The 26,273-nt window shown below is 43.8% G+C and overlaps 1 protein-coding gene across 2 annotated transcripts in view; it reads left to right on the top strand.

Moving 5' to 3' along the window:
* LOC148474350 (uncharacterized) overlaps positions 1-26,273 on the top strand; it is a 131,645-nt gene that overhangs the window by 74,294 nt on the left and 31,078 nt on the right. For both annotated transcript variants that reach the window (XM_088458766.1, XM_088458765.1), the window contains exon 3: positions 480-593. In XM_088458766.1, coding sequence (XP_088314892.1) covers positions 480-593 — 114 coding nt within the window. The remainder of the gene's footprint in view (positions 1-479; positions 594-26,273) is intronic.

The following is a 26,273-nucleotide window of genomic DNA, read 5'->3' as shown; positions in this document are numbered from 1 at the left end:
CGTGTGAAGTGGTGAAAGCCCATTGTCTAATGTCCTGTGTGTGTGTGTGAATATGTGCTTGTTCGCGGGCACATTTTACCACGACTACATTGCTACGCTGCCCAAGATTACCGTGGACATATCTGTAGTTTACTTGTAGAAAAGATACAAGCACAAAGTATTTGTCTCTACACGTCCTAGGTAATGTCTGAACATTTTAGTTTTGTAATCTAGTATCTCCATCTTCAGGTGACTTTATTAGTTACTCTTGCATGTTAGTAAATACATAGGCTGTCCTTCCTCCTTCCATCTATCCTTAAAGCTGTGTATCGAGATCAGGAACATATACCCGCTGCTCTGCGCAACTCTGCGCCCTGTACCTACACAGCGGATTGGCTCAGGGCTCACAGATTTACATTTATGGAATGATTTGCAGAATGGTAAAATTACGTTGTATTCTGGTCCCGGATTTCATAGGAAATATGCGTTTGTATCACCAGGTCATTACACAGATATCCCTGAGAGATCGGCGAAGGCGGAATCCGCAGGTGCAGCAGATATTTGTGCTTCCCTGAGAAAGCGTCCATGCGAAGTCTTTGAGGACACAAACACAGGTCTGAATCTGTCCCCATATCCTTATAAAATATGGGGTTTGTCTTTTATGTGCCATGTAAGTGAGGCCGAGCTTACTGCTGTATGTTGCATAGGTCTTTATCGTTCTCTGTACTACTTTGTATATCAGAATATCACACATTGCCATATATCTGTGAATATCCCTCACACATTCCAGCTGACATGTATTAGTAAATTACCCTTGTAGCAGCACTGCACACAAATAAAAGTAAATTTTCCCAAAATATTTTTTAGTATGTTTAAAAAGAATGTAATGTGTATTGTTGTAAACGTTTATTCCGCAATATTACTGCAGAACTCAGTCCCACACGTGGAACTTTAAATAAACTATTCAAGGCTTTTATAAATTACATATTTTTCTGTATGTACTTATTGTATATTTAGCTCACCAGTTACCACGAGACCATAGGCTGAGCTTGTAGGTCTGACATAAATCTTCACATATATCTTTATCCAGTTGAGGTGCACTGGAAGCATTGGGGTATTGTGGTGGTTAAATAAGTGCGGACACCGAAAACTTGTCAGTAGCTCCTTCCCGTCTATAACCTGCACTTGCAGGGACCCAGTTTTAGTTCAAATTAACCGTAGTGTAGCGAAGAAATGTCTTCTTTGCTGCCAGTGCCAAAGTTTATTTCTTATGTTGATTTTATTATTTAATGGACCATGACTGCTTTCAGGAGATTTATGCAGTGCGGTGGTGCACAGGTTAGGAGCATTCCTGATGCTGGAGATTCCATGAAGAGGGTCTCCACCATTGCAGGCAGTGAGCAGGGATCCCCCGCAGTCTCATACACTCCTTACACATCACCATGCACAGGAGGATGGCTGACAATGACATAAAATCTCTTCCATATACTGGCGAACATCTTTCTGTGTAATCTGTGGAGGAATTTGGCACCAGGGTCTGTATCCATGGTTGGTGCAGACCTCTCATGGTGGTCTGTTGGTGCTGGCAAGACCCCAGTAGGGACTAGGTTGGCATAGTAGGCTGTCCTTGCCAACAGTGGCCATATTCGGACTGGGCTTGGTAGGGAGGTGTTCCCTCTCTGCTCCTTTTGGGCTCTCACAATCTGTGCTGAAGCAACAGACATATTATAACATCAAAGTCTGGAAGGGGTACTCCTATCTTGCCCTTATTGTCTAAATTGCAGCAAGGACGATAAGGTGAAGTTGCAGCTTATTCAGCAGATGCCTGGCTCTGTGGTGCTTCGGGTGAAGATCCTTATTCGTGAGCCTAACCTTTCCGATACTGTACTCGTAGAGAAGCCGCCTTCCTCCATTTCCACATCCTCTGCCAATGTGGAGATGAGCAGCACAAGTGAAGATGCACCTCACATATATTTTACATATAAATATAGTTGCATAATTAATACCAATTGATTACATTTCAGAGGGGCTATGGGTGACAGAGCAAAGGTTGGAGAGTTAGCGGCATGGGTGGTAGGGTTAGATGGGTTTTAAGGGCCCATTTGAAGGCAGGAAGAATTTCTGATAGGATGGGGCTGCATTACAAAGTTTGGAGGCCCTGCGGGAGAAATCCTGGAGGTATTATGGGAGAAGGTAATCAAGCACAAGGAGAGAGAACAGTCCTTGGTGAAGTAGGAGTGTGAGTGTGGACATGAGGCTGAAGACTAGTGAGGGCTTGTAGGTACAGTAGGTGAGAGGAGTATGGGCCTGAGAGCCGGTGGAACGACTGGCAGAGGAGCACAGCACATTAAGTGATGAAAGCGATAAAAGGAGGAATTGAGGATGGACTGGAGAGGAGTGAGATTTGAATTTGGCATATCTGTGAGGAGTAGATTACAATAGTCTAAGTGTGAGATGAGAATGTCATGGATGACAGTTTTGGTAGCATACATGGAGAGAAAGGGCCTGCAAATGTGGGGTTCCAAATGCACTAAATACATGAATTCATCTTGTCTCTTTTCTTCACAAAACTTATATAACAGAGGGCCTGATACAGACCCGGATGCTGTTTGCGGCCGCTCGCTCTCAAAAAGGGTCCGTCTATGCAAAACATGCGCTCGCTCTTTGCGGTGTAAGGACACCTCTATATCTTAGCGGGCGAGGGCTTATTGCGCTCGCTAGTGTTTAAAGACGCCCCCTTGTCACTCACAACAAACATCATCTCCGGGAAATGTAGGATTAATCGGGACCATTGGGAGCCATCGGAGCTGCTCGCAGCACTTAAGGTAGACCTAGCCTCCCGCAAGTAGTGTGAGCAGTTCAGGGAAAAATAATCAGTCACATGTTCAATGATGCTACTTTGCTAATTATGCACACCCATTAAACTCCGTTCTGACGGTCGGGCACGCCTGCGTTCGCACATCCACTCCCCCGTTCACAAGCACCTTCCCTTGTTACCACCCACAAACGGCACTATCTGTCACTCAAAATAGCGGCCCGACTGCAGGCTACGGGGGAGCACTTTCACAACGCACTGACTGGTTTGCGCACGCACATTGCGAATTATACGCATGCGCAGATTGAGAAAAATCGCTCAATGCGAGCGAGCGCAGCATAGCGACCGGGTCTGAATGAGGCCCAGAGTTCGGCAGTAGCACCCCATAAACAAGTAAGACACACAGTGCTTGATATAACTGAGAAGGGATTAGTGTGGGATTATTTATTTTGTGCCTGACCCTGGAAATATTATAGAGGTTGTATTATATAATTTCTGGAATATAGAACTCAATGTACTTAATAGAGCTCAGCGGGTTCGGTTCCCAGGAAACCAAACCCACCCAAACTTCCTGAACCGAGGTGATCCGAGCCTCTGCTCAGATCTCTTCGCCATTTTCGGATTTAAAAAAAGGGCAAAACGTCATATTCCTGGTGTTGGATCGCCCGTGTTTTGGATCCGATATAAGTCCCTTCCGTGGTGATTCGGGTGTTTTGTCACATGACCTCCAGAGGGAAAGGAGATTAGGAGAGACAGTGGTGCTGCAAAGTTCAAGTTCAACTTCAAGGAAAGCGACACTGTGTTGCTTTGATGGGCAGTGGCACCCACATCTCCCTTAGAGCAATACTGGCCGAGCTAGTTTTTTTGGGGTAGGCAGTCAGCAAAACATTGTTGTTTTTTTTTTTTAGTGCAACAATATTCTATGATATTACTAATTACTTGTATGTGTTTTTTTTTTTTTTTAAAGTGTTTTTGTTCGATAAACTTCATACTGTTTTTTTTAAGTCTCACACTAACAGTCAGTAGATCAAAGCCCACCGCCTTAATATTATTTTCACAGTGCGTTGTAGTTGGTGGGCAGTTTGTTTATTTTTTTTTAAATAGTGTTTGTTAAAAAAAACTTCAGGTGTTGATATGGATCACGCAGGAATAGCGACCAAGCACTAGCGCTGCATCTGCTGCCACTTGTCATGATGATAATGCTTCAATGCCATCTACTAAAGCCGATGATCAAGGGCATAGAGGGCTTTAGTCGGGGCATCTAAAATCAAAAGCATATTTTAAATTGTAAAAGAAAAAAAAAAAAACCTCTAATAAAGGGAAAGTTTCCTGCAGAAAAACATAAAATTGTCAACATACTATACACCAATTGCAGTGGCAAGAAAGGGGTCATCCACATCAAATCAACAAAATTTCTGAAAAAATTCTACCTTATATTATCTAATTTCAATTAAATTTGATATAATAAATCCTGCAATGGGTGTAAAGAAAACCTCCAAATCTTAGGCTGATAAGTACACTGGTTTTGAAATTATCTGCCTTTAAAAGTGCAATTTTTTTAACAAAAGATTTGCTTCTAACAGTCTTTTAAATTGCTTTTGCAGCTCACCTAATTGAGTTTGAGAGTTGGGCAAGGTCTAATGTTAAACCTCTTTTTATGGGCTTTCATGTAAAATATAACACAGCAGTATATTTCAATAACAATGTAAAATGTTTAAAATCAATACTTGGAGTTTCTCAAAAAGCCATATATTTTATTTCTTTTAAAAAAACACTCAATTGTTCATACTGTTATTATATCCCCAAAGTGTTATTTGCATTGTATATGAAATCCCATAAAAAGAGTTTTAAAATGAGACATTGCCCAACTCTCTAGCTCAATTAGGTGTGCTGCAAAAGCAATTTAAAAAACTGTTAATTGCAATTTTTTTGTTAAAAAATGGCAGCTTTAAAGGCATATAACTTCAAAATCAGTGTACTTATTGGCCTAAGATTTTGCATTTATCTTCACACCCAAGCCATCAATTATTATACCAAATTTCATTACAATCTGAAAGAGTCAGGTTGAAACATTCTGTTTATATGGTATGGAATGTGTGTCCAGAAACGTCACAAATCCCTGAGAGGAGTGTGTTCGCAAGTGTTATTCGTGAGCCTAACCTTTCCGATACTGTACTCGTAGAGAAGCCGCCTTCCTCCATTTCCACATCCTCTGCCAATGTGGAGATGAGCAGCACAAGTGAAGATGCTGACCTAGAAATTGAGCATGCTATTGTGGAAGTGCAACAGGATGAGGGGGATATTTGTGTAGCTGACGCCGGCGCTAATGAGAATGTTGATGATGAGGATGTTATTTGTAAGTGAGGCACCAGTGGAAGCAGTTCTTGCTTGTGATAAGAAGGCAGCCATTTTCATGCCTAGGCATAAGACGCAAAAATTCACCTCGTATGTGTGGAATTATTTTTACCCAAATCCTGACAACAATTGTCTTGCCATTTGTAGCATTTGGAAAGCCACAGTAAGTAGAGGTAGGGACCTTAACCATGTAGGAACTTCCTCTGTTCTGTCATTTGCAGCGCGTTCATGAAAAGTTTTTATCAAAATCAGAAACTTAAGCTAAAAAAGTAACATCAAGCAGTACAGCATCACCTAGCTCCCTACGCTCCACTAGATCCCGGCACCTGCAATCTCCATCCCCGTCACCTTCAATATCCTCACTAAAGATTGGAGCTAGTACTGCATCAAATTTGCTAAGGCTAACTGAGTTGTCCCTTATCCAGCATTCCTCAGAAGAATCCTTAAGCGGTAGGCCTGCTGCTGCTGGGGCTGGATCTTCATCCCAGAAGGAGACCAAGAATACTAGTAGTAGTGTCAGAAAATAATTGACTGTTAAACAATTTTTTGCAAGAAGAAGCAAGTTTGACACCTGTCACCCAGTCACACAGCGGATCATTGCTAGTCTTAGATTTGCATCCAACATCCACCATTAATGCATTGGGTCCTGTGTCCCCACTACCAAATTTCATCTCGATTCCATTTATTAGAAAAGCAATTCCTCACCTGTACCCTTACGTTAATTATTGGTCTGCAAAATGCCGTTGCACCCACTGTATACTTAACCACAGATATGTGGACAAGCAGTACTGGGCAAACTAAAGATTACATGACTGAGACAGCCAACTGGTTGGGTGTATCGCCTTCAGCAGCAGTAGTAGCCCAAAATGCTAGCTCATTCCCAGGCAGGCATCTCTGTATCACCAGCTTTAGTATTGTGTGAAAATGATATAAACACTGATAGTGTGTAAGTGCAGAGTGCTGATCAGTGAAGATGGAGCAGAGTGCTGATCAGTGAGGATGGAGCAGAGTGCTGATCAGTGAGGATGGAGCAGAGTGCTGATCAGTGAGGATGGAGCAGAGTGCTGATCAGTGAGGATGGAGCAGAGTGCTGATCAGTGAGGATGGAGCAGAGTGCTGATCAGTGGGGATGAGTTAGTATTGTGTGAAAATTTATATAAACACTGATAGTGTGTAAGTGCAGAGTGCTGATCAGTGAGGATGGAGCAGAGTGCTTATCAGTGAGGATGGAGCAGAGTGCTGATCAGTGAGGATGGAGCAGAGTGCTGATCAGTGAGGATGGAGCAGAGTGCTGATCAGTGAGGATGGAGCAGAGTGCTGATCAGTGAGGATGGCATATTTTAATTTTCATGGGAAACATTTTGGATGTGATGTGTAGGTCCAGTTATATTAGCTGTAGCGGGACATCACGTCTACATCCTCACTGATCAGCACCCTGCACCTAGAGTGAACACTACACTGATGAGGGTGAGGATGATAATGATGACGACATCTTGCCACTGTAGACATCATTAAAAAACTGTTAGCTGCCCATTGGTAGCTTGTTTTGTGGGGGCCCATACTAACCAATCACTTCAGCCACAAGAGTGGCAGTCCCTGTTGTTGAAGTAATTGGTTTGATAAACTTTGCGAGCAGGGCCATCCACCCTCTTGTGCTTCTCCCTACTTTACTTTCATCTACTTCTTACTCCCCACTAGGGCACCTAACACTTGGTTGCTTATCTGGGTGTTATGGTCACTAATGTAGCAATGTATATTATCCATGTCCATTGTCCTGCATTGCATTGTATTGTATAGTATAGTACTGTAAGTCACTGGTCACCTGTTTGTATATACTTTGAGGTGCTGCAGAACACTTGTGGTGCCATATAAATAAATGATTTATTATTATGATGTCCTTTTTAATATACAACACGTGGGTGGGAACACAATTCCGTCTTGCACCACTTTCCATTATGGGCTTTGCCAAGATTGTGTGTATGAAAGGCAGTGTACTGTATATTACTGTACTTTACTGGGCGTTCATGTTCATTTGTGTCTTGCAATGCCATCCTTTACAGGCTTACCATCCAGGCATCTATGCCCCATTACTTATTCAATTTGACTAGGCCTTAGTTCTCAAGGAATCGACTTAATTGGGATTTTGGATGCTTGTTTTATTACAATGCTGTCCACATCTCTTATTTAATTTTTTATGGTTTAATTATCAACAATAATCATGTGTGGAGTTTGTATATTCTGCCTGTGCTTGGTGGGTTTCCTTCGGGTGCTCAGTTTTCCTCCCTCACTCCAAAAATATACTGGTAGGTTAATAATTGGCTCCCAACAAAAATTAACCCTAGGGTATATGTGTGTGGGTGTACATGTGATAGGGAACATAAATTGTAAGCTCCACTGGAGCAGGAGCTGATGTGAATGGCCAAATTTTCTTTGTAAAGTGCTCCCCTCCTGCCTTTATAAATTTGCTTCGGAATCAAAAAATTATATTTACAAACTAATCAAACCTTACTTCTTTTACCTGCCTTCAACTACATACATACTCCAGGATGTAGTTATTAGACCGCCGGACGATGTGCCTCCGGTCTTAATGCCGACTGTTCAAGCCCGACACGGGACTTAAGATAGGCATCAAAATACTGACGCCTATCTTAATCCCAACGCCGGAATCCTGAGAGACACCATCCTGAACAAGGTGAGTCCGGGGCATCTAAGGAGTTAAAGGAAAGAAAAAAGGTGTGAGGCGCTAGTCAATAAAAGATATCTTTACTTATAGAGTAGTAAAAAACTACTAATGCATCAATAATAAAGGCAATGAAACATAATAAATATACAGACAATTGACAAAAATATATTAATAATAAAATGTTTTATAAAATAATAACCTATATCACTAGCATGTACTACATATAATACTATAGCCCAAAAAAGAAAAAGTGTATATGATTATTTTAATATAAGCAAAAAATAATAAAAAATAATTAAAAAGTAAAAATAATGTTCACAGGGTAGAAATGTCCAAATAAAACTCTATTTGAAGAGGATATTGAAACTTGTATCCTTTTTTCCAAAAGTAAGTGCATGTAACAATATCCCAATCTGTTTGTAGCAGTGAGGTGCAGAATCAAAGCAAGTGTAGTTAGTATGTTGCTTTGGGGTAATTCAAAAGGCAGTTCCAACAAAAGATTATATCAATTGATTCAGCTTGGAAGTATTAGCGCTGTGGATTTGACTAGGCATGGGTTGCAGGGAAAGTATAAGCAATATGCATGCATAACATATTTGAATTGCAAGACTCAATCCCTGATACTGCCACTTGTATTTAGATGGAGACTTGTTTGATATAAAAGCATATGCGATTTACCCGATCTCTGTGTATTCAGTCCAGCACTGGCAAATAGCCGATCACAGTATGTTGGACCAGGGAGACTCAGGGGATCTCGTCAAACAGCAACCTGTATTTCCTTCAGCCTCTCCACAGATGGGCAATGGTAATAACGCGTTTCTCCGCCTCTCAGGCCCGTCAGCAGCTTCCTCAGATAATGACAAGCTAGGTCCCGGCAGCTACTATAAATACTTGCCTGTCAGTGATTTGTATCAGGTGTTGCCAAGGCTCTATGGTCTGCATCCATCGTCTTATGAGTTTCAAGCCTCAGTCTGGATACATATTGAACGGAATGTATTTGGCATTGCATTAGGAACTAATTAGTGTATGTGCTCCGTATTGCATTCACGTGACTTGCTCTGTTGGTAATTTCATTTATTTTAGAAACAGTGGTTAGCTTGTAACAGACTTGATATCAGTAATTAAAGAAAAAATTAATAGTACAATACTGGCATATTACAATCAGTAGCGCTATTATATACATCAGCATTTCTATATTTAAAAATAAATATAGTAAAAATATGAAAATAAATACATTTTTAATCTGATGTTGATAATAAATCAATTCTCATTGGTACATAACTCTATAGATAGTGCCCTATACATGTATATAAACATTATTTATACAAAACAATATTCAATATAACTAGAGTATTAAACCAAATACATTTCATATTAACAAAGAACATATCATCAATCCAAAGCACAGCACAGGTACTGTCAAAGGCATATGTTTTTACTGAATGTTTCAATATTTTAATATTTAGATAGTATATTTATTAGTATTTTTTACTATTTTTAACCTTCACACAAATATATATATATAAAAATGTTATTGTATAAAAATGTCTACCACTAAGGGTGGGCCTTTAAACATGCCTGACCCTTAAAGTGAGCTACTAGAGCCAGAGTCTATATGTCATTCATATAGAGATTATGTGTGACAAAAACCTATATCAAGGAGGTTGACCAGAGCAGATATCTGAATTATAAGCGCAATCACTGAAAAATATTAAAGGATAATATCCCTAAAGGACAATTCCATAGGATTAAAAGGAACTGTTCGAGACCGGAGGACTATGAGAGACAGGTTATGGCCCTCGACACATCCTTTTCTGAACAAGGTTACCCTAAAAACATACTTGATAAAGCATACAGAGATGTAAATGGGTCAGATAGGGAGAGTAGGATGTAGGTAAAATATGTAAATGAGGATATGCATATGCGGTTTGTCACCACCTGTAACTCTTATGCAAAGGATATAAAAAGAATAATTAATAAAAATCTGCCCTTATTGAAATTAGATGCCCATATTGGCCCTTCAATTGTACCTGGTAAATCAGTAATCTTTAGAAAATCGGATAACCTAAAAACTAAACTAGTTCCTAGTCACTTTAAAAGAACTGATGCAAAACAGATAAACACCTTGAATTGGTTACCTCCGAAACCACTAGGCTTCCATAGATGTGGAAGTAATCACTGTACCACATGTAAACACACTGAAAGGAAAGGCATCAATTTTAGGTAATCTGTCTCGAAAGAAACCTTCCAGATTAGGGATTTCATGAATTGTATACATCATAGAATGTGCACAGCGAGACCTCTACATATAAGATTCATGGAACACAAGAGAAATTTCATTTAAGAAAATAAGAACGCTCCCACTTTTCTAAACATGTCAGGGAGAGAAATTAGAAAAGATTACAACAAAAGCCATCGATCATGTCAAATCCGCCAATAGGGGAGGCGACAGGTTCAATGTCCTCTCGAAACGTGAGGCCTATTGGATTTTTCGGCTCAAAACTTTGATTCCACAGGGTTTAAACGACACTATAGAACTAAACAATATAGGCTAAAAAAAACACTTCCCTCTCCAACCCCCTCCCCCCTCACTCCCTAATACATGACGAAGGTTATTCCTATGTCTCGCTATAACTCTCTGTTCAAGACCTGATTTATAACATATGCATGCCTATATAAATACACACACGCATTCCAGTAAGCATTAACACTATCCACTTGACATTTGCTGAGGCTTCCAATTTTAGATTGATATATAGGGCTATCTATCCCCCTTAACACATAATCTCTATATGAATTACATATAGACTCTGGCTCTAGTAGCTCACTTTAAGGGTCAGGCATGTTTAAAGGCCCACCCTTAGTGGTAGACATTTTTATACATATAATAAAAATTTTTATATATATTTATGTGAAGTTTAAAAATAGTAAAACATACTGGATATATTTCCTAGAAAAAATTAACTAATCAGCTATGAGAAGTAGTGAATATACTATCTAAATATTAAAATATTGAAACATTCGGTAAAAACATGCCTTTTGACAGTAATTGTGCTGTGCTTTGGATTGATATGTTCTTTATTAATATGAATGTATTTAGTCTAATACCCTAGTTATATTGAGTATTGTTTTGTATAAATTCTGTTTTATATACATGTATAGGGCACTATCTATAGTTATGTACCAATGAGAATTGATTTATTATCAACATCAGATTAAAAATTTATTTATTTTCATATTTTTACTATATTTATTTTTATATATAGAAATGCTGATGTATATAATAGCGCTACTGATTGTAATATGCCAGTATTGTACTATTAATTTTTTCTTTAATTACTGATATCAAGTCTGTTACAAGCTAACCACTGTTTCTAAAATAAATGAAATTCCCAACAGAGCAAGTCACGTGAATGCAATACGGAGCACATACACTAATTAGTTCCTAATGCAATGCCAAATACATTCCGTTCAATATGTATCCAGACTGAGGCTTGAAACTCATAAGACGATGGATGCAGACCATAGAGCCTTGGCAACACCTGATACAAATCACTGACAGGCAAGTATTTATAGTAGCTGCCGGGACCTAGCTTGTCATTATCTGAGGAAGCTGCTGACGGGCCTGAGAGGCGGAGAAACGCGTTATTACCATTGCCCATCTGTGGAGAGGCTGAAGGAAATACAGGTTGCTGTTTGACGAGATCCCCTAAGTCTCCCTGGTCCAACATACTGTGATCGGCTATTTGCCAGTGCTGGACAGAATACACAGAGATCGGGTAAATCGCATATGCTTTTATATCAAACAAGTCTCAATCTAAATACAAGTGGCAGTATCAGGGATTGAGTCTTGCAATTCAAATATGTTATGCATGCATATTGCTTATACTTTCCCTGCAACCCATGCCTAGTCAAATCCACAGCGCTAATACTTCCAAGCTGGATCAATTGATATAATCTTTTGTTGGAACTGCCTTTTGAATTACCCCAAAGCAACATACTAACTACACTTGCTTTGGTTCTGCACCTCACTGCTACAAACAGATTGGGATATTGTTACATGCACTTACTTTTGGAAAAAAGGATACAAGTTTTAATATCCTCTTCAAATGGAGCTTTAATTGGACATTTCTACCCTGTGAACATTAGTTTTACTTTTTATTTATTTTTAATTATCTTTTGCTTATATTAGAATAATCGTATACACTTTATCTTTTTTGGGCTATAGTATTATCTAGTACATGCTGGCGATATAGGTTATTATTTTATAAAACATTATTTTATTTTTTTGTCAATTGTCTGTGTATTTATTATGTTTCATTGCCTTTATTATTGATGCATTAGTAGTTTTTTACTATTCTATAAATTAAGATATATTTTTATTGACTAGCGCCTCACACCTTTTTCTGTCCTTTATCTTCTTGTTTTTTGGGGGGTGACCCAGTATTCCCCCGTTGTGGTGGGCGAGCTGTCAGTAAGATACATCCATTTATGCAAATATTAATTAAATTAGACTTATTCGATTATTCGTAGGTTTAGCGCCTGGTTGTGTGTGTCTTGACTGTAACCTCTTAGGACTTAGCTGTGGGGGGAGGGTTAGGTTTAGGCACCCATGGGGAGGGTTAGGCTAGGAAAAGGGGGTGGGGTTAGGGCTCTGCACCACTGGGGGGAGGTTAGGGTTAGGCACCCCCCCCCTGATATGGTTAGGTTTAGGTACCCCCGAGGGGGATTTAGGGTTAGGCACCACCAAGGGAGGGTTAGAATACTTACCAGCTGGCGTCGGCTTCTCCGCCTGTCAGGCTTCCACAGTCGGGATTTGAACTGGCAGCTCAACAGCCGCCAGTATTTCAATCCCATTCCACATACTCCATGTCCCTCTGTCCTCAGATCTAGTTCTTGATTAATGAAAATATTCTTCGTTTCTATGGGATTGTTTAGTTTAATAAACTGTCATCCTGCCACTCTGTTTCCTAGATGTGCCATGTTGGAAGTTGAACTGCCACGTGTTTGTGCCGCCCCCTGCTGTTGCTTAGCTTAGTCATCCAGCCAGCTAGGTGCAACCTTTTGGCCTAAACTGGATGAAAACAATATTGTGAGCCGTGAGGTAGTCAAAATTTGCTGAAAATTAATGTTATTGAGGTTAGTAATACTGTAGGAACAAAAGCAGGACAAAATTATATGGTAACCAAAACCCGACTATGGGCCGTATTCAATTAGAGGCGAAAAAGTTTTGCCTATTGCCGCTTTTTGTCTGGTCGGAACTTCTCTCCAAATTAAATTCCAGCCGGAATTCACCTACGCGGAAACTCAATGCAATGTAATAGGCAAAAAAGATTTGCCTATGAATAGCAGGTGAAAAGAAGTGCAAAATCTTTATTTTGGGGTGCAAACGTGGGGAAACGACCCAGAACCCTTGGCACACTCTCCCACAGGACAAAACAAGTAAAGAAAAAACAAACAAACCTAAGAACACCACAAAAAAGTACTTTAATTTTTGGGGTGAATAAGTGGGGGAACAAGAATAAAAACTAGTGAAATAGACTTCTTGGGGGTCTGCGAGGATGGGTCACGTGTTCTTGGAATTCAGGTGCATGTAGCAGCTGGATTTTTTTACATTTTTTAAAAGCTCGCTTTAGAAACATTTAAATATGCTAGCACCCATTCTCAAGTACCCCAAATTTGACTGGACTACTTCATTTCACAAAAAAATTCTGTTTTATGCCATTCTTCACCACTTATGCATAGACGCTAATAAGAAGCAAATTAAAACTACTTAAGTACCCCAAACACTTTTTTTAGGGGTATATTGGTACACATGTACATTGATTACCTATGCCTGCCAAGCATAAAGCGATCTGGCGCGTCGGCAAAGGTAGATGGAGTCGCAGTACTGGGTCAATACCAGCGCTGGAACCGCTAAACTTTGAAGTTTCATAAACTTAAGGTAAAAAATGTAAAAGAAAACAAGAGATATGGTAAGAACTTACCTTTATCTCTGTTTCTACGAAGTCCATAGGGTCCACAGGGTTGACCTTTGGGTATAGCTGGATCTGGATCCACGGGCACCACGCAGTTAAAGCTTTAGCTGCTCCCAGGATACACTTGGGTCCATCCTCCTCTATACCCCACCCCCGAGCCACAGCACCTCAGTTGGTAAGCAGCTAAGGCCGGAGGAGGAGACTAAACAGAGAGAAGGAGGACTGGAACACACAAGAAACCATACTCACAGAAATGGGAGACAGAAAAACCGGTGACCAGCCACACAGCCCATTTGAAGCAAGGTGCGTCAGGGCGGGCGCCCTGTGGACCCTATGGACTTCGTAGAAACAGATAACAAAGGTAAGTTCTTACCATATCTCCTGTTTTCTACTTCAGGGTCCATAGCGGGTCCACAGGGTTGACCTTGGGGATGTCCCAAAGCAGTTCAACTAAGGGCGGGGACGCTCCTGTGCTGAAAGGAGTACCCGGCGCCCAAAGGATGCATCCTGAGAGGCGAAGGTGTCAAACGCATAAAACCTCAAAAACGTCTGAATTGAAGACCAAGTGGCCGCCTTACACAGCTGAACAGCAGAAGCGCTACGTCTAGCAGCCCAAGAGGGACCCACAGAACGAGCGGAATGAGCCTTAACAGAGGCTGGCACAGGCAAACCTTCCCGTGCATAAGCCTCACAAATAACGGAACAAAGCCAACGGGCTATTGTTTGTTTGTTGGCAGGCCAACCCCTCTTGTGAAAACCGAAGAGGACAAATAAAGAATCAGACTTCCTAACCGAAGCAGTCCGGTCCACATAGATTCTAAGCGCCCGGACGACATCTAAGGAAGTCTCACCAGCAGAAAGATCAGGTGACTGAAACGCTGGCACAACAAGTTCCTGATTAATGTGAAACTTTGAGACCACTTTGGGCAAAAACTCAGGACAAGTGCGGAGCACCGCTCTGTCCTGGTGAAAAATCAGAAAAGGAGGGCGACAGGAAAGCGCCCCCAATTCTGACACCCTCCTGGCAGAAGCAATCGCCAGGAGAAAAACGGTCTTAAACGTTAGCCACTTGAGTTCCACTGACTCAAGAGGCTCAAAAGGGGGACCCTGTAGGACCCGTAGCACTACCGCCAAGTCCCAAGGAGCCACAGGAGGCACGAAGGGAGGCTGGATCCTGAGAACACCCTGGAAAAAGGTGTGAACATCTGGCAGTGTAGCAATCCGTTGTTGGAACCACATGGACAAAGCGGACACATGAACCTTCAGGGAGGCAAGGTGTAAGCCGAGGTCCAAACCTGATTGAAGAAATTCCAAGATCCTAGAAACTCTGAACACCTGAGGATCATAGCTTCTGGACTCACACCACAGAAAGTAAGTGCGCCACACCCTGTGGTAAATACGTGTGGAAGCAGACTTGCGTGCCCTGAGCAAGGTACCAATAACCGAACTGGAGAAGCCCCACGATCTCAAGACGGCTTGTCTCAAGAGCCAAGCCTACAAATACAGCCGACCAGGATCCGGGTAAAGGCAGGGCCCCTGAGACAACAGGTCCCGACGCTGAGGAAGAAGGTACGGAGCGTCGATGGAGAGGCTCCTCAGATCGGAGTACCAAGGACGTCTGGGCCACGCCGGAGCTACCAGCACGAGCGTGCCGCCGTCCTGCTTGAATTTCCGCAGGACTCGAGGAACTAGGGATATCGGAGGAAACAGATACGCCAGGTGAAACGTTCATTTCACCGACAGCGCGTCTACCAGACAGGCGCCTGCGTCTCTTGTCCTTGACCCGTAAACGGGCAACTTGTGATTGTGACAGGAGGCCATCAAGTCCAGCTCCGGCAGCCCCCATCTGTCCACGAGTAGCTGAAACACCTCTGGGTGAAGTGACCATTCTCCGGGATGCACGTCGTGACGGCTGAGGAAGTCCGCCTCCCAATTGAGGACTCCGGGAATGAAGACTGCCGAGATCACTGGAATGTGACACTCCGCCCAAGCAAGAATGCGAGACACATCCGACATCGCTGCCCGACTGCAAGGTCCTCCTTTGTGGTTGATATACGCCACCGTGATGGCGTTGTCGGACTGCACCTGAACCGCCCTTCCGTGAAGAGCGGGGCCGGACGACAGCAGGGCCCTGTATACTGCCCGTAGTTCCAGGATGTTGATGGGGAGAAGTGCTTCTTCCGCAGACCAACGACCCTGAAGCGACAATGAGCCGGTCACTGCCCCCCAACCCCGGAGACTGGCATCCGTCGTGAGCAGGACCCAGTCCAGGATCCAAAAGGGGCGCCTCTCGACCAGATGAACTGTCTAAAGCCACCAAGCCAAAGACCGCCGAACCTCCGGGGACAACACCAGCATCTGAGAGCGGATCCGGTGAGGTAACCCGTTCCATTCCGATAGAATCAGCCCCTGCAGGGGCCGGGAATGGAACTGGGCAAATTCCACCATGTCAAATGTCGACACCATGGACCCCAGAACTCTCATAGCTGAATGGACCGACGAGAATTCAGCAGGGCTCCTAAATGAACCATCCGCTGTGATGGAATCAGGGAGGACTTTCTCCAATTTATCAACCTCCCGTGCACTTGCAGGCAAGCGATCGTCAGGTGGAGATGTTGAAGCAGTACCTCCGGGGAGCTCGCCAGCAACAGGAGGTCGTCCAGATACGGTAGCAGCCGTACACTTTCAGCAAGGGGTCTATAGCTTCCTGAATCTGTAAAGTCTTGGTCTTGTCCTGAGAAGGACTTGTGCAGAAAAACTGGTGGGGTGGTCTGTGCCAAAAAGACAGGGCGTACCCCTGGGAGACCACTTCTCGAACCCAGGCATCCGTGGTGGTATTGTGCCAGCACTGGGCAAATAGAAGAAGTCGGCCTCCCACTCTGGGTCCCCCAGAGGGAGGCCCGTCCCATCAGGCAGAAGGTTTATCTTCTTGCTTGGAAGAATGGCGCCTGGCACTCCAGGCCTGCTTCTTGGGCTTAGAGGCGGCCTTGGTCGCCGACTGCCTCGGGAAGGACTGACCTTTGGCCTTGCCCTGAACCCGAAAGGACCGAAAGGCAGAGCTCCGTACCTTGGTAGGTGCAGAAGCCGAAGGGAGGAAGGCTGATTTAGACTTAGCCAGAGTATCCACTATTTTGTCCAAGTCTGGACCAAAAAGCAACTCTCCATTAAAAGGTAAGGCCTCCATGCCCTTATTGGATTCTGCGTCAGCTCTCCAAGACCTCAGCCACAAGAACCGACGCGCCGACACAGCTGCAGCCGACACCCTAGAGGTCAGCAGGCTTGCATCCAACGATGCTTCCCCAATGTAGGAAGCCGCATCCCTCATTTGTCCTATCAACGCTCTCTGGATTTCCGGAGCATCATCCGGAAAGGTATCCTCCGAAGCGTTGGCCCAGCTCTCGATGGCCTTAGGCACCCAAGAGATGGCCATGGACGGATGGGCCACCGCCCCCGAGAGAGAGTAGATAGACTTTAAACAAGTCTCCATTTTCCTGGGATCTTTCAGGGAGGAGATCGACGGCAAAGGCAACGTAGCGCTTTTAATTAAGCAGGTAACGTGGGAATCCATGGCAGGCGGAGTTTCCCATTTCCTGCAATGAGCCTCAGGAAAAGGATAGTTTGAAGCCAACCGTTTCTGCGGTTGGAACCTCTTGCTGGGCAACTGCCAGGCCCCCGCCATATGATCCGTCAACTGGTCGGACAGGGGAAAAACAGTCGAAGCTACTTTGGCCTTTTTAAAATTAGGGTACTTCGACCTGGGAGCCGGCGCATCCTCCTCTATATGAAGGATGGCCCGCACCGCCCTAACCAATGCCGGCACATTAATGGAGGGCTTAGCCTCCACCTCGTGGGCCCTGGCATCCGAGTCAGAGTCTTCATGGATCTCCCCGTCATCCGAAGACACGTCCGTGTCCGTGAACTGCGCCGCCAGTGAAGCCGAAACGGGTCACTTGGACGCCTTTGGGGGCAAATCACCGTGCAACATAGATTGAAAAGCCGATGACGAAGCTGCCAGGCTCTGAACAGAGCTGGAGAGGACATCCACCCAGGGAGGGGGTGCCGTTTGAGGATACCCCTGAAAGGGTACCATCGACTGCTGCGGCACCGTGGGAGATTGCACGTATACAGGCAATCCCGCATAAGGACCGACAGTCTGAGACCTGGGAGGAGATTGCACCAGATGCGTCACACCCGGGGAACGGGGGATGGTAGGCTGGGGCAACGCCCTAGAAGGGACCGCAGTCGGGACCGCAAGCCGGTCCGCGATCGACGCCAGCACTTGCGTAAACATCGCCCAGGGAGGATCCTGCGCCACCGGGGGTTTAGAGGGACCAGGTACCAGCTGGCACCGCCCGCACAGACCGTCCTGAGACAAATCCGCCCCATCAACTCCTGCCGAACAGCGTCGGCAGGAAAACAACACAGGAGCCACGGAGCGCCCATTCTCCTCATCAGACATGACACAAACTTTTGCAATGACAATGTATCACCGAAACGAGGTAAGGCGTATAACACCTGCGCACTCCCAAGTATGCAACACAAGCAGCCCACAATATGGTACTGAGGAGCACACCACAGTATGTGACGGACCTCACAAATACGTAGATCTATATAAGCGAGGTATACAGAAAGAACACCCTTCCCCCATGCACCTGCACGGGCCGTAGGAGAAGGAAAGGGATAGGTAAAAAGCTGAAAGTAAGAATAAATAAGCACAGACAGGCAGCACTAGCAATAGTCACATACCATGCAGGAAGTAATGCTCACTGCACCTTCAGCTACAATCACCCTCCCAGATTCAGTGTCTGGGAGGGCTATAGCGCTGCAAATACTGTCCTGATCAGGGGAGAGGTACGCAGGGGGACCGGTCCACTTGATACCGCCTGGGAGCTCTGCGATGCTGCCTGGAGAAGATGGCCGCCGGAGAGCTCTGAGGAGGAGTGGCCAGGAGATAACAGCCCAGCAACGCCAGCACACGAGAGAAGGCGCGCTGGGCTGAGGGGAGGAGCCACTAAAGCAGGGAAGGCTGCCTCCCCTGCTAGTACTAAACCCCCGGGGAAGCCGGTCCCCCGCCGGTACTAACACACTGGTGGTCCAGCGGTCACGCGGGGTATGCCACAGAGGGGGGAGCCCGCCGCTGCTACTAGCGCCGCCAGTCTGTCCCCAGAGACCGGCGGCTAAAGACTGCCTTTTTCCTTCGCGCTGCACGCGGCTTACCTGGCCCCGTGTCCGGCAGCAGTCGGTGGGAGATCCCGGAGCCACGCTAGTACTGACTCCGGAGTCCCGCTGAGATCCCCAGATCAGTACTGGCGTCACAGCGCCAGCGGGGCTGTTGGAGCGGCAGCGTGGACGTCCAGATGGACAGTCTGATGCTGCCGCTCTGAAGATAGTAAAAAAATAAAATAATAAAATCTTTTAAAAATAAAAATAAAGCTTAGGGCAGTGTTGGCTAACCTTGACACTCCAGCTGTTATGGAACTACATAACCCAGCATGGACTGCTACAGTTTTGCTTTTAGGGCATGCTAAAACTGTGGCAGGGCATGCTGGGATATATAGTTCCACAACAGCTGGAGTGTCAAGGTTAGCCAACACTGGCTTAGGGGCTGCTTATGATCCGACTCCGGCCAGGCACCAACTAAAACTGAGGTGCCTGTGGCTCGGGGGCGGGGTATAGAGGAGGACGGACCCAAGTGCATCCTGGGAGCAACAAAGCTTTAACTGCGTGGTGCCCGTGGATCCAGATCCAGCTATACCCCAAGGTCAACCCTGTGGACCCCCTATGGACCCTGAAGTAGAAAAAAGCCTAGGACTGCCTAGCACATTCCGCTGTTATAACGGGTGCGTCTTGCCGCGCACCAAACAAAACAACTGAATTCATGTGGCTGGGGGCGGGGTATTTAGGGAGGAGGAACTACGGGAGGTTCTAGAGAATGCCAGAGCTTCTCCCCCCATTGCCTTGCTCCATCACATCGCCTACCTCCCGCATATAGACTTGCCTTTTCTTCTTCGGGGTCCATAGGAGGTCCACAGGATTGACCTTGGAGTATAGCTGGATCTGGATCCACGGGCACCACGCAGTTAAAGCTTTGCTGCTCCCAGGATGCACTGGGTCAATCCTCCTCTATACCCCGGCCGGAGTCGAGACCCTAAGCTTTATTTTAAGATTTTTAATTTTATTTTTTGAACTCTTTCTGTACTAGCCGGGCTCTGGGGGAATCCCATGACTGCTGCCGGATTGCCGGGGAACAGGTTTGACATGGGTCAGCACTTGCGGTGACCCGGGAGTGCATTCAGTCTCCTGCCTCCGATCTCTGGGGACAGACCGGAGGCGCTACCAGTGGCAGCAGGCTTACCCTCTCCAGAGGCATACCCCGCATGTCCACTAGACCACCAGGGAGTTATGCCAGCAGCGGGAGCCGGCATCCCGGGGGTTAATTGCTGGCCAGGGGTGGCAGGCGTCCCTGTCAAGCGGCTCCTCAGCTCAGCGCGCCTCTCCGCTCGGGTCTGCCATCGCTGAGCTGCTTCTTCCTTCGGCCACTCCTCCTCTGAGGTCTCTCATAGTGGCAGCGCAGATCTCTCGGGCAGCGCGTGGACCGGTCCCCCTGTATACCTCTCCCCTGCTAGGACAGTGTACACAGCGCTATAGCCCTCCCAGACACTGACTCTGGGCAGCGTCCCCTGTGTACCTCTCCCCTGCTAGGACAGTGTACACAGCGCTATAGCCCTCCCAGACACTGACTCTGGGCAGCCTCCCCTGTGTACCACTCCCCTGCTAGGACAGCGTACACAGCACTATAGCCCTCCCAGACACTGACTCTGGGCAGCGTCCCCCTGTGTACCTCTCCCCTGCTAGGACAGTGTACACAGCGCTATAGCCCTCCCAGACACTGAATCTGGCAGCGTCCCCTGTGTACCTCTCCCCTGCTAGGACAGTGTACACAGCACTAATAGCCCTCCCAGACACTGACTCTGGGCAGCGTCCCCCTGTGTACCTCTCCCCTGCTAGGACAGTGTACACAGCACTATAGCCCTCCCAGACACTGAATCTGGGCAGTGACCCCTGTGTACCTCGTTCACCACGTGAACAACGATGTCCAGCTGCATCCATTAGTCCGGCCACTACTTCCGACTGCATCTGATGATGTCAGACTACGCGCGCACACCACGTGACCCAACACCCGCGTTGCCAAGCAACACTGTAACAATAACATTACATCAAAACGATAATTACACATAAAGCATCATCACAATATCTCTGTATAACTTTAGGGAACAAATAGCCAAATGTTTAAAGCGAACAGATATAAACTGTGATCTACATTATTAGCCTAAAGTTAAAAAACGTTATTATACCCATTTAAACATTAATCAGAAGACCACAAAATATATCATCATGATAAAAAATAGTGATACAGTACTATCGAACCCACTCTTAAATATCATAAACTTCTTAACACATTAAATCAACAGCCAAAAAGGCCATTTTTAAAGAACTTGTTATCAAGACCGACCCATGTTCAGTAGGAAACAACCCCACTTAGCCCAAATTAGTATGCGCCCCAGCAAAGATTAACAAAAAATAAATACTCAATGTAAAGTATAACCCAAATCAGCAATGCATCAAATATTATACATTAGGATACAAGAAAGCACCAACAGACCACAAACCCATTCCATTCCAATGATACTAAAGAAAGTACAAATCAAGGCATCCAAAGGGAACTTTAGTCCTACACAATTAGTACATTATCCAGTCCTAGAATTCAACAAAAACCAGCCAACGGGAGATTGTCATTTAAACCCCTGGGGTGAAGCACATCTAGTCTCAATATCCATTCTGCCTCTCTCCTTAGTAACATTGAACCACGATCTCCTCCTCGCATTAATGGCGGGATGTGGTCAATCATACGATATTTTAATGACACTAATGGATGTTTCAATTCCTGAAAGTGTCTCGCTACAGGTTGTTCACTAGATCCACTGACAAGTGCGGCTTTAATAGCCGATCGATGGACAGCCATTCTTTCCTTAAATTTACGTTGTGTTTTTCCCACGTAGGAAAGGCCGCAAGGACATACAATTTGATATATTACAAATACACTATTGCATGTCAGATGATGCCGTATTGTAAACAACTTTCCCGTATGTGGGTGAAAAAAGACACTGCCAGGAATTAAAAATCTACATGTTACACAAGTACATCTAAAGCAGCCACGCTGTTTAGTTGCCAAAAAAATGTGATGGACCACCAGACTCCTGAGAACAATAATTAGTATTCACCAGAAAATCTCAAGTTTTTTCCCCTGGAGTAACAGGGCATCAGATTCACATCTCCCAACCCAAGTTCAGGGTCACTCGCAACTAATGGCCAATGTTTCTTTGAAATTTTATTAATGGGCGAATAAATATTATATCGGGTTACCCAAGGGAACTTATTGACGCTAACCGTGCACGGTTTTTTTACAGAGCAAGTCGTCTCTATTCAATGCAAGAACCTTATTCTTAGTTAATAATAATTGATGTTTATCATATCCACGCAAAGCAAATTTCTCAACCATATCATCAAGTTGGTCTGATGCTATGTCATTATCGCTATTGCTTCTAAATACCCTTAGCATTCAATTTATGAGGGTGGTAACTTTGAAATTGCAATAAAGTATTGCGATCTGTTGATTTCGCGAATAGTGTTGTTCTCAATCTGTTGCCAACCTTAATCAATCTGATATCCAGAAAGTCAATCTGTTCCTGGCTCATTTTAAAAGTAAGCTTCACTGGGCTATCTGTGGCGTTATGTGCCTCAATTAGAGAAATGAATTTCTCTTCAGTGCCCTTCCAAAATATAAGTAGGTCATCAATAAATCGTGTGTAAAGAACAATATCACTACAAATATTATGATCTTGACAAAATAACTTTTGCTCAACGGTACACATATAGCAATTGGCGTACGCCGGAGCTACAGACTACCCCATGGCGCAGCCAGTTACCTGTTGATAATACAACCGGTCAAACAAAGAAATTCTTTGTAAGAATCAATTCCAGAAGGGTCATATACACAACAATCTGGTCCACATTGTAAATGCCACTATCCGTCAGTAATTGTTGTACCGCATCCAACCCCACATCGTGGGGGATGATCGTGTACAGGCTTGACACATCCGCTGTAATGAACCATAGGTTCTCATGCAAAGTCCCAACTACTTTAAGTTTGTTAAGAAGGGAAGAGCTATCAAGCAAAAAATTTGGGTGATTTTGGACTAGTGGCTGCAATAATGAATCCAAAAACATCGATGCAGGTTGAAACAACGACCCTCTGGCCGATATGATCGGTCGGCCAGGGGGTGGAAGTATACCCTTATGCATCTTTGGCAACGTATATAGCACTGGTGTGACAGGGTGTTGTGGAATAAGAATTTTAAACAGCTCATCATCAATCACAGAACTATCTCTAGCTAACAGTAGAATTTCAGTAAGTTCTCTTTTAAATTGAAGAGTCGGATCACCACTTAATTTACAATAAGTATTGGCATCGCTAAGCTGTTTCAAAATTTCCTGAACATAATCTGGAGTGTCCTGTAATACAATTGATCCCCCCTTGTCAGCAGGGCGAATGGTTAAATTCAAATTCTTAGATAGAGATCTCAATGCTTCTCTTTCCAAATTAGATAGATTGGGATGAACAGGTGGGCTGTCTCTGATTTCAAGTGACACTTCTTGATCCAAAGTACGCATAAATGTTTTAATGGATGGATTATATGAAATAGGGTCAAAATTCAATTTATCACTCAGTTTTTTCAATTTTGTAGGGATGTGTTAACGAACAGCGAGATTAGTTTACTAAAAAAGGGTCTTTCATTCATTCCATCTTGCCAGCTTGAGGATGTAAACTGGCAAATTGAAAAATATCAACTACAACGTAAATTAAGATTGAAGGAGTACTTTGCTAAAAATCCTAAACAGCCTGTGGCCCTTGTTTCCAGCGGGACACTCCCTACAAAATTGAAAAAACTGAGTGATAAATCGAATTTTGACCCTATTTCATATAATCCATCCATTAAAACATTTATGCGTACTTTGGATCAAGAAGTGTCACTTGAAATCAGAGACAGCCCACCTGTTCATCCCAATCTATCTAATTTGGAAAGAGAAGCATTGAGATCTCTATCTAAGAATTTGAATTTAACCATTCGCCCTGCTGACAAGGGGGGATCAATTGTATTACAGGACACTCCAGATTATGTTCAGGAAATTTTGAAACAGCTTAGCGATGCCAATACTTATTGTAAATTAAGTGGTGATCCGACTCTTCAATTTAAAAGAGAACTTACTGAAATTCTACTGTTAGCTAGAGATAGTTCTGTGATTGATGATGAGCTGTTTAAAATTCTTATTCCACAACACCCTGTCACACCAGTGCTATATACGTTGCCAAAGATGCATAAGGGTATACTTCCACCCCCTGGCCGACCGATCATATCGGCCAGAGGGTCGTTGTTTCAACCTGCATCGATGTTTTTGGATTCATTATTGCAGCCACTAGTCCAAAATCACCCAAATTTTTTGCTTGATAGCTCTTCCCTTCTTAACAAACTTAAAGTAGTTGGGACTTTGCATGAGAACCTATGGTTCATTACAGCGGATGTGTCAAGCCTGTACACGATCATCCCCCACGATGTGGGGTTGGATGCGGTACAACAATTACTGACGGATAGTGGCATTTACAATGTGGACCAGATTGTTGTGTATATGACCCTTCTGGAATTGATTCTTACAAAGAATTTCTTTGTTTGACCGGTTGTATTATCAACAGGTAACTGGCTGCGCCATGGGGTAGTCTGTAGCTCCGGCGTACGCCAATTGCTATATGTGTACCGTTGAGCAAAAGTTATTTTGTCAAGATCATAATATTTGTAGTGATATTGTTCTTTACACACGATTTATTGATGACCTACTTATATTTTGGAAGGGCACTGAAGAGAAATTCATTTCTCTAATTGAGGCACATAACGCCACAGATAGCCCAGTGAAGCTTACTTTTAAAATGAGCCAGGAACAGATTGACTTTCTGGATATCAGATTGATTAAGGTTGGCAACAGATTGAGAACAACACTATTCGCGAAATCAACAGATCGCAATACTTTATTGCAATTTCAAAGTTACCACCCTCATAAATTGAATGCTAAGGGTATTTAGAAGCAATAGCGATAATGACATAGCATCAGACCAACTTGATGATATGGTTGAGAAATTTGCTTTGCGTGGATATGATAAACATCAATTATTATTAACTAAGAATAAGGTTCTTGCATTGAATAGAGACGACTTGCTCTGTAAAAAAACCGTGCACGGTTAGCGTCAATAAGTTCCCTTGGGTAACCCGATATAATATTTATTCGCCCATTAATAAAATTTCAAAGAAACATTGGCCATTAGTTGCGAGTGACCCTGAACTTGGGTTGGGAGATGTGAATCTGATGCCCTGTTACTCCAGGGGAAAAAACTTGAGATTTTCTGGTGAATACTAATTATTGTTCTCAGGAGTCTGGTGGTCCATCACATTTTTTTGGCAACTAAACAGCGTGGCTGCTTTAGATGTACTTGTGTAACATGTAGATTTTTAATTCCTGGCAGTGTCTTTTTTCACCCACATACGGGAAAGTTGTTTACAATACGGCATCATCTGACATGCAATAGTGTATTTGTAATATATCAAATTGTATGTCCTTGCGGCCTTTCCTACGTGGGAAAAACACAACGTAAATTTAAGGAAAGAATGGCTGTCCATCGATCGGCTATTAAAGCCGCACTTGTCAGTGGATCTAGTGAACAACCTGTAGCGAGACACTTTCAGGAATTGAAACATCCATTAGTGTCATTAAAATATCGTATGATTGCCCACATCCCGCCATTAATGCGAGGAGGAGATCGTGGTTCAATGTTACTAAGGAGAGAGGCAGAATGGATATTGAGACTAGATGTGCTTCACCCCAGGGGTTTAAATGACAATCTCCCGTTGGCTGGTTTTTGTTGAATTCTAGGACTGGATAATGTACTAATTGTGTAGGACTAAAGTTCCCTTTGGATGCCTTGATTTGTACTTTCTTTAGTATCATTGGAATGGAATGGGTTTGTGGTCTGTTGGTGCTTTCTTGTATCCTAATGTATAATATTTGATGCATTGCTGATTTGGGTTATACTTTACATTGAGTATTTATTTTTTGTTAATCTTTGCTGGGGCGCATACTAATTTGGGCTAAGTGGGGTTGTTTCCTACTGAACATGGGTCGGTCTTGATAATAAGTTCTTTAAAAATGGCCTTTTTGGCTGTTGATTTAATGTGTTAAGAAGTTTATGATATTTAAGAGTGGGTTCGATAGTACTGTATCACTATTTTTTATCATGATGATATATCTTGTGGTCTTCTGATTAATGTTTAAATGGGTATAATAACGTTTTTTAACT

The sequence above is a fragment of the Taudactylus pleione genome, unplaced genomic scaffold (assembly GCF_031769625.1).
Source record: "Taudactylus pleione unplaced genomic scaffold, aTauple2 ptg000849l, whole genome shotgun sequence".
Classification (NCBI taxonomy): domain Eukaryota; kingdom Metazoa; phylum Chordata; class Amphibia; order Anura; family Myobatrachidae; genus Taudactylus; species Taudactylus pleione.
This window is presented reverse-complemented; position numbering and strand designations above follow the sequence as displayed.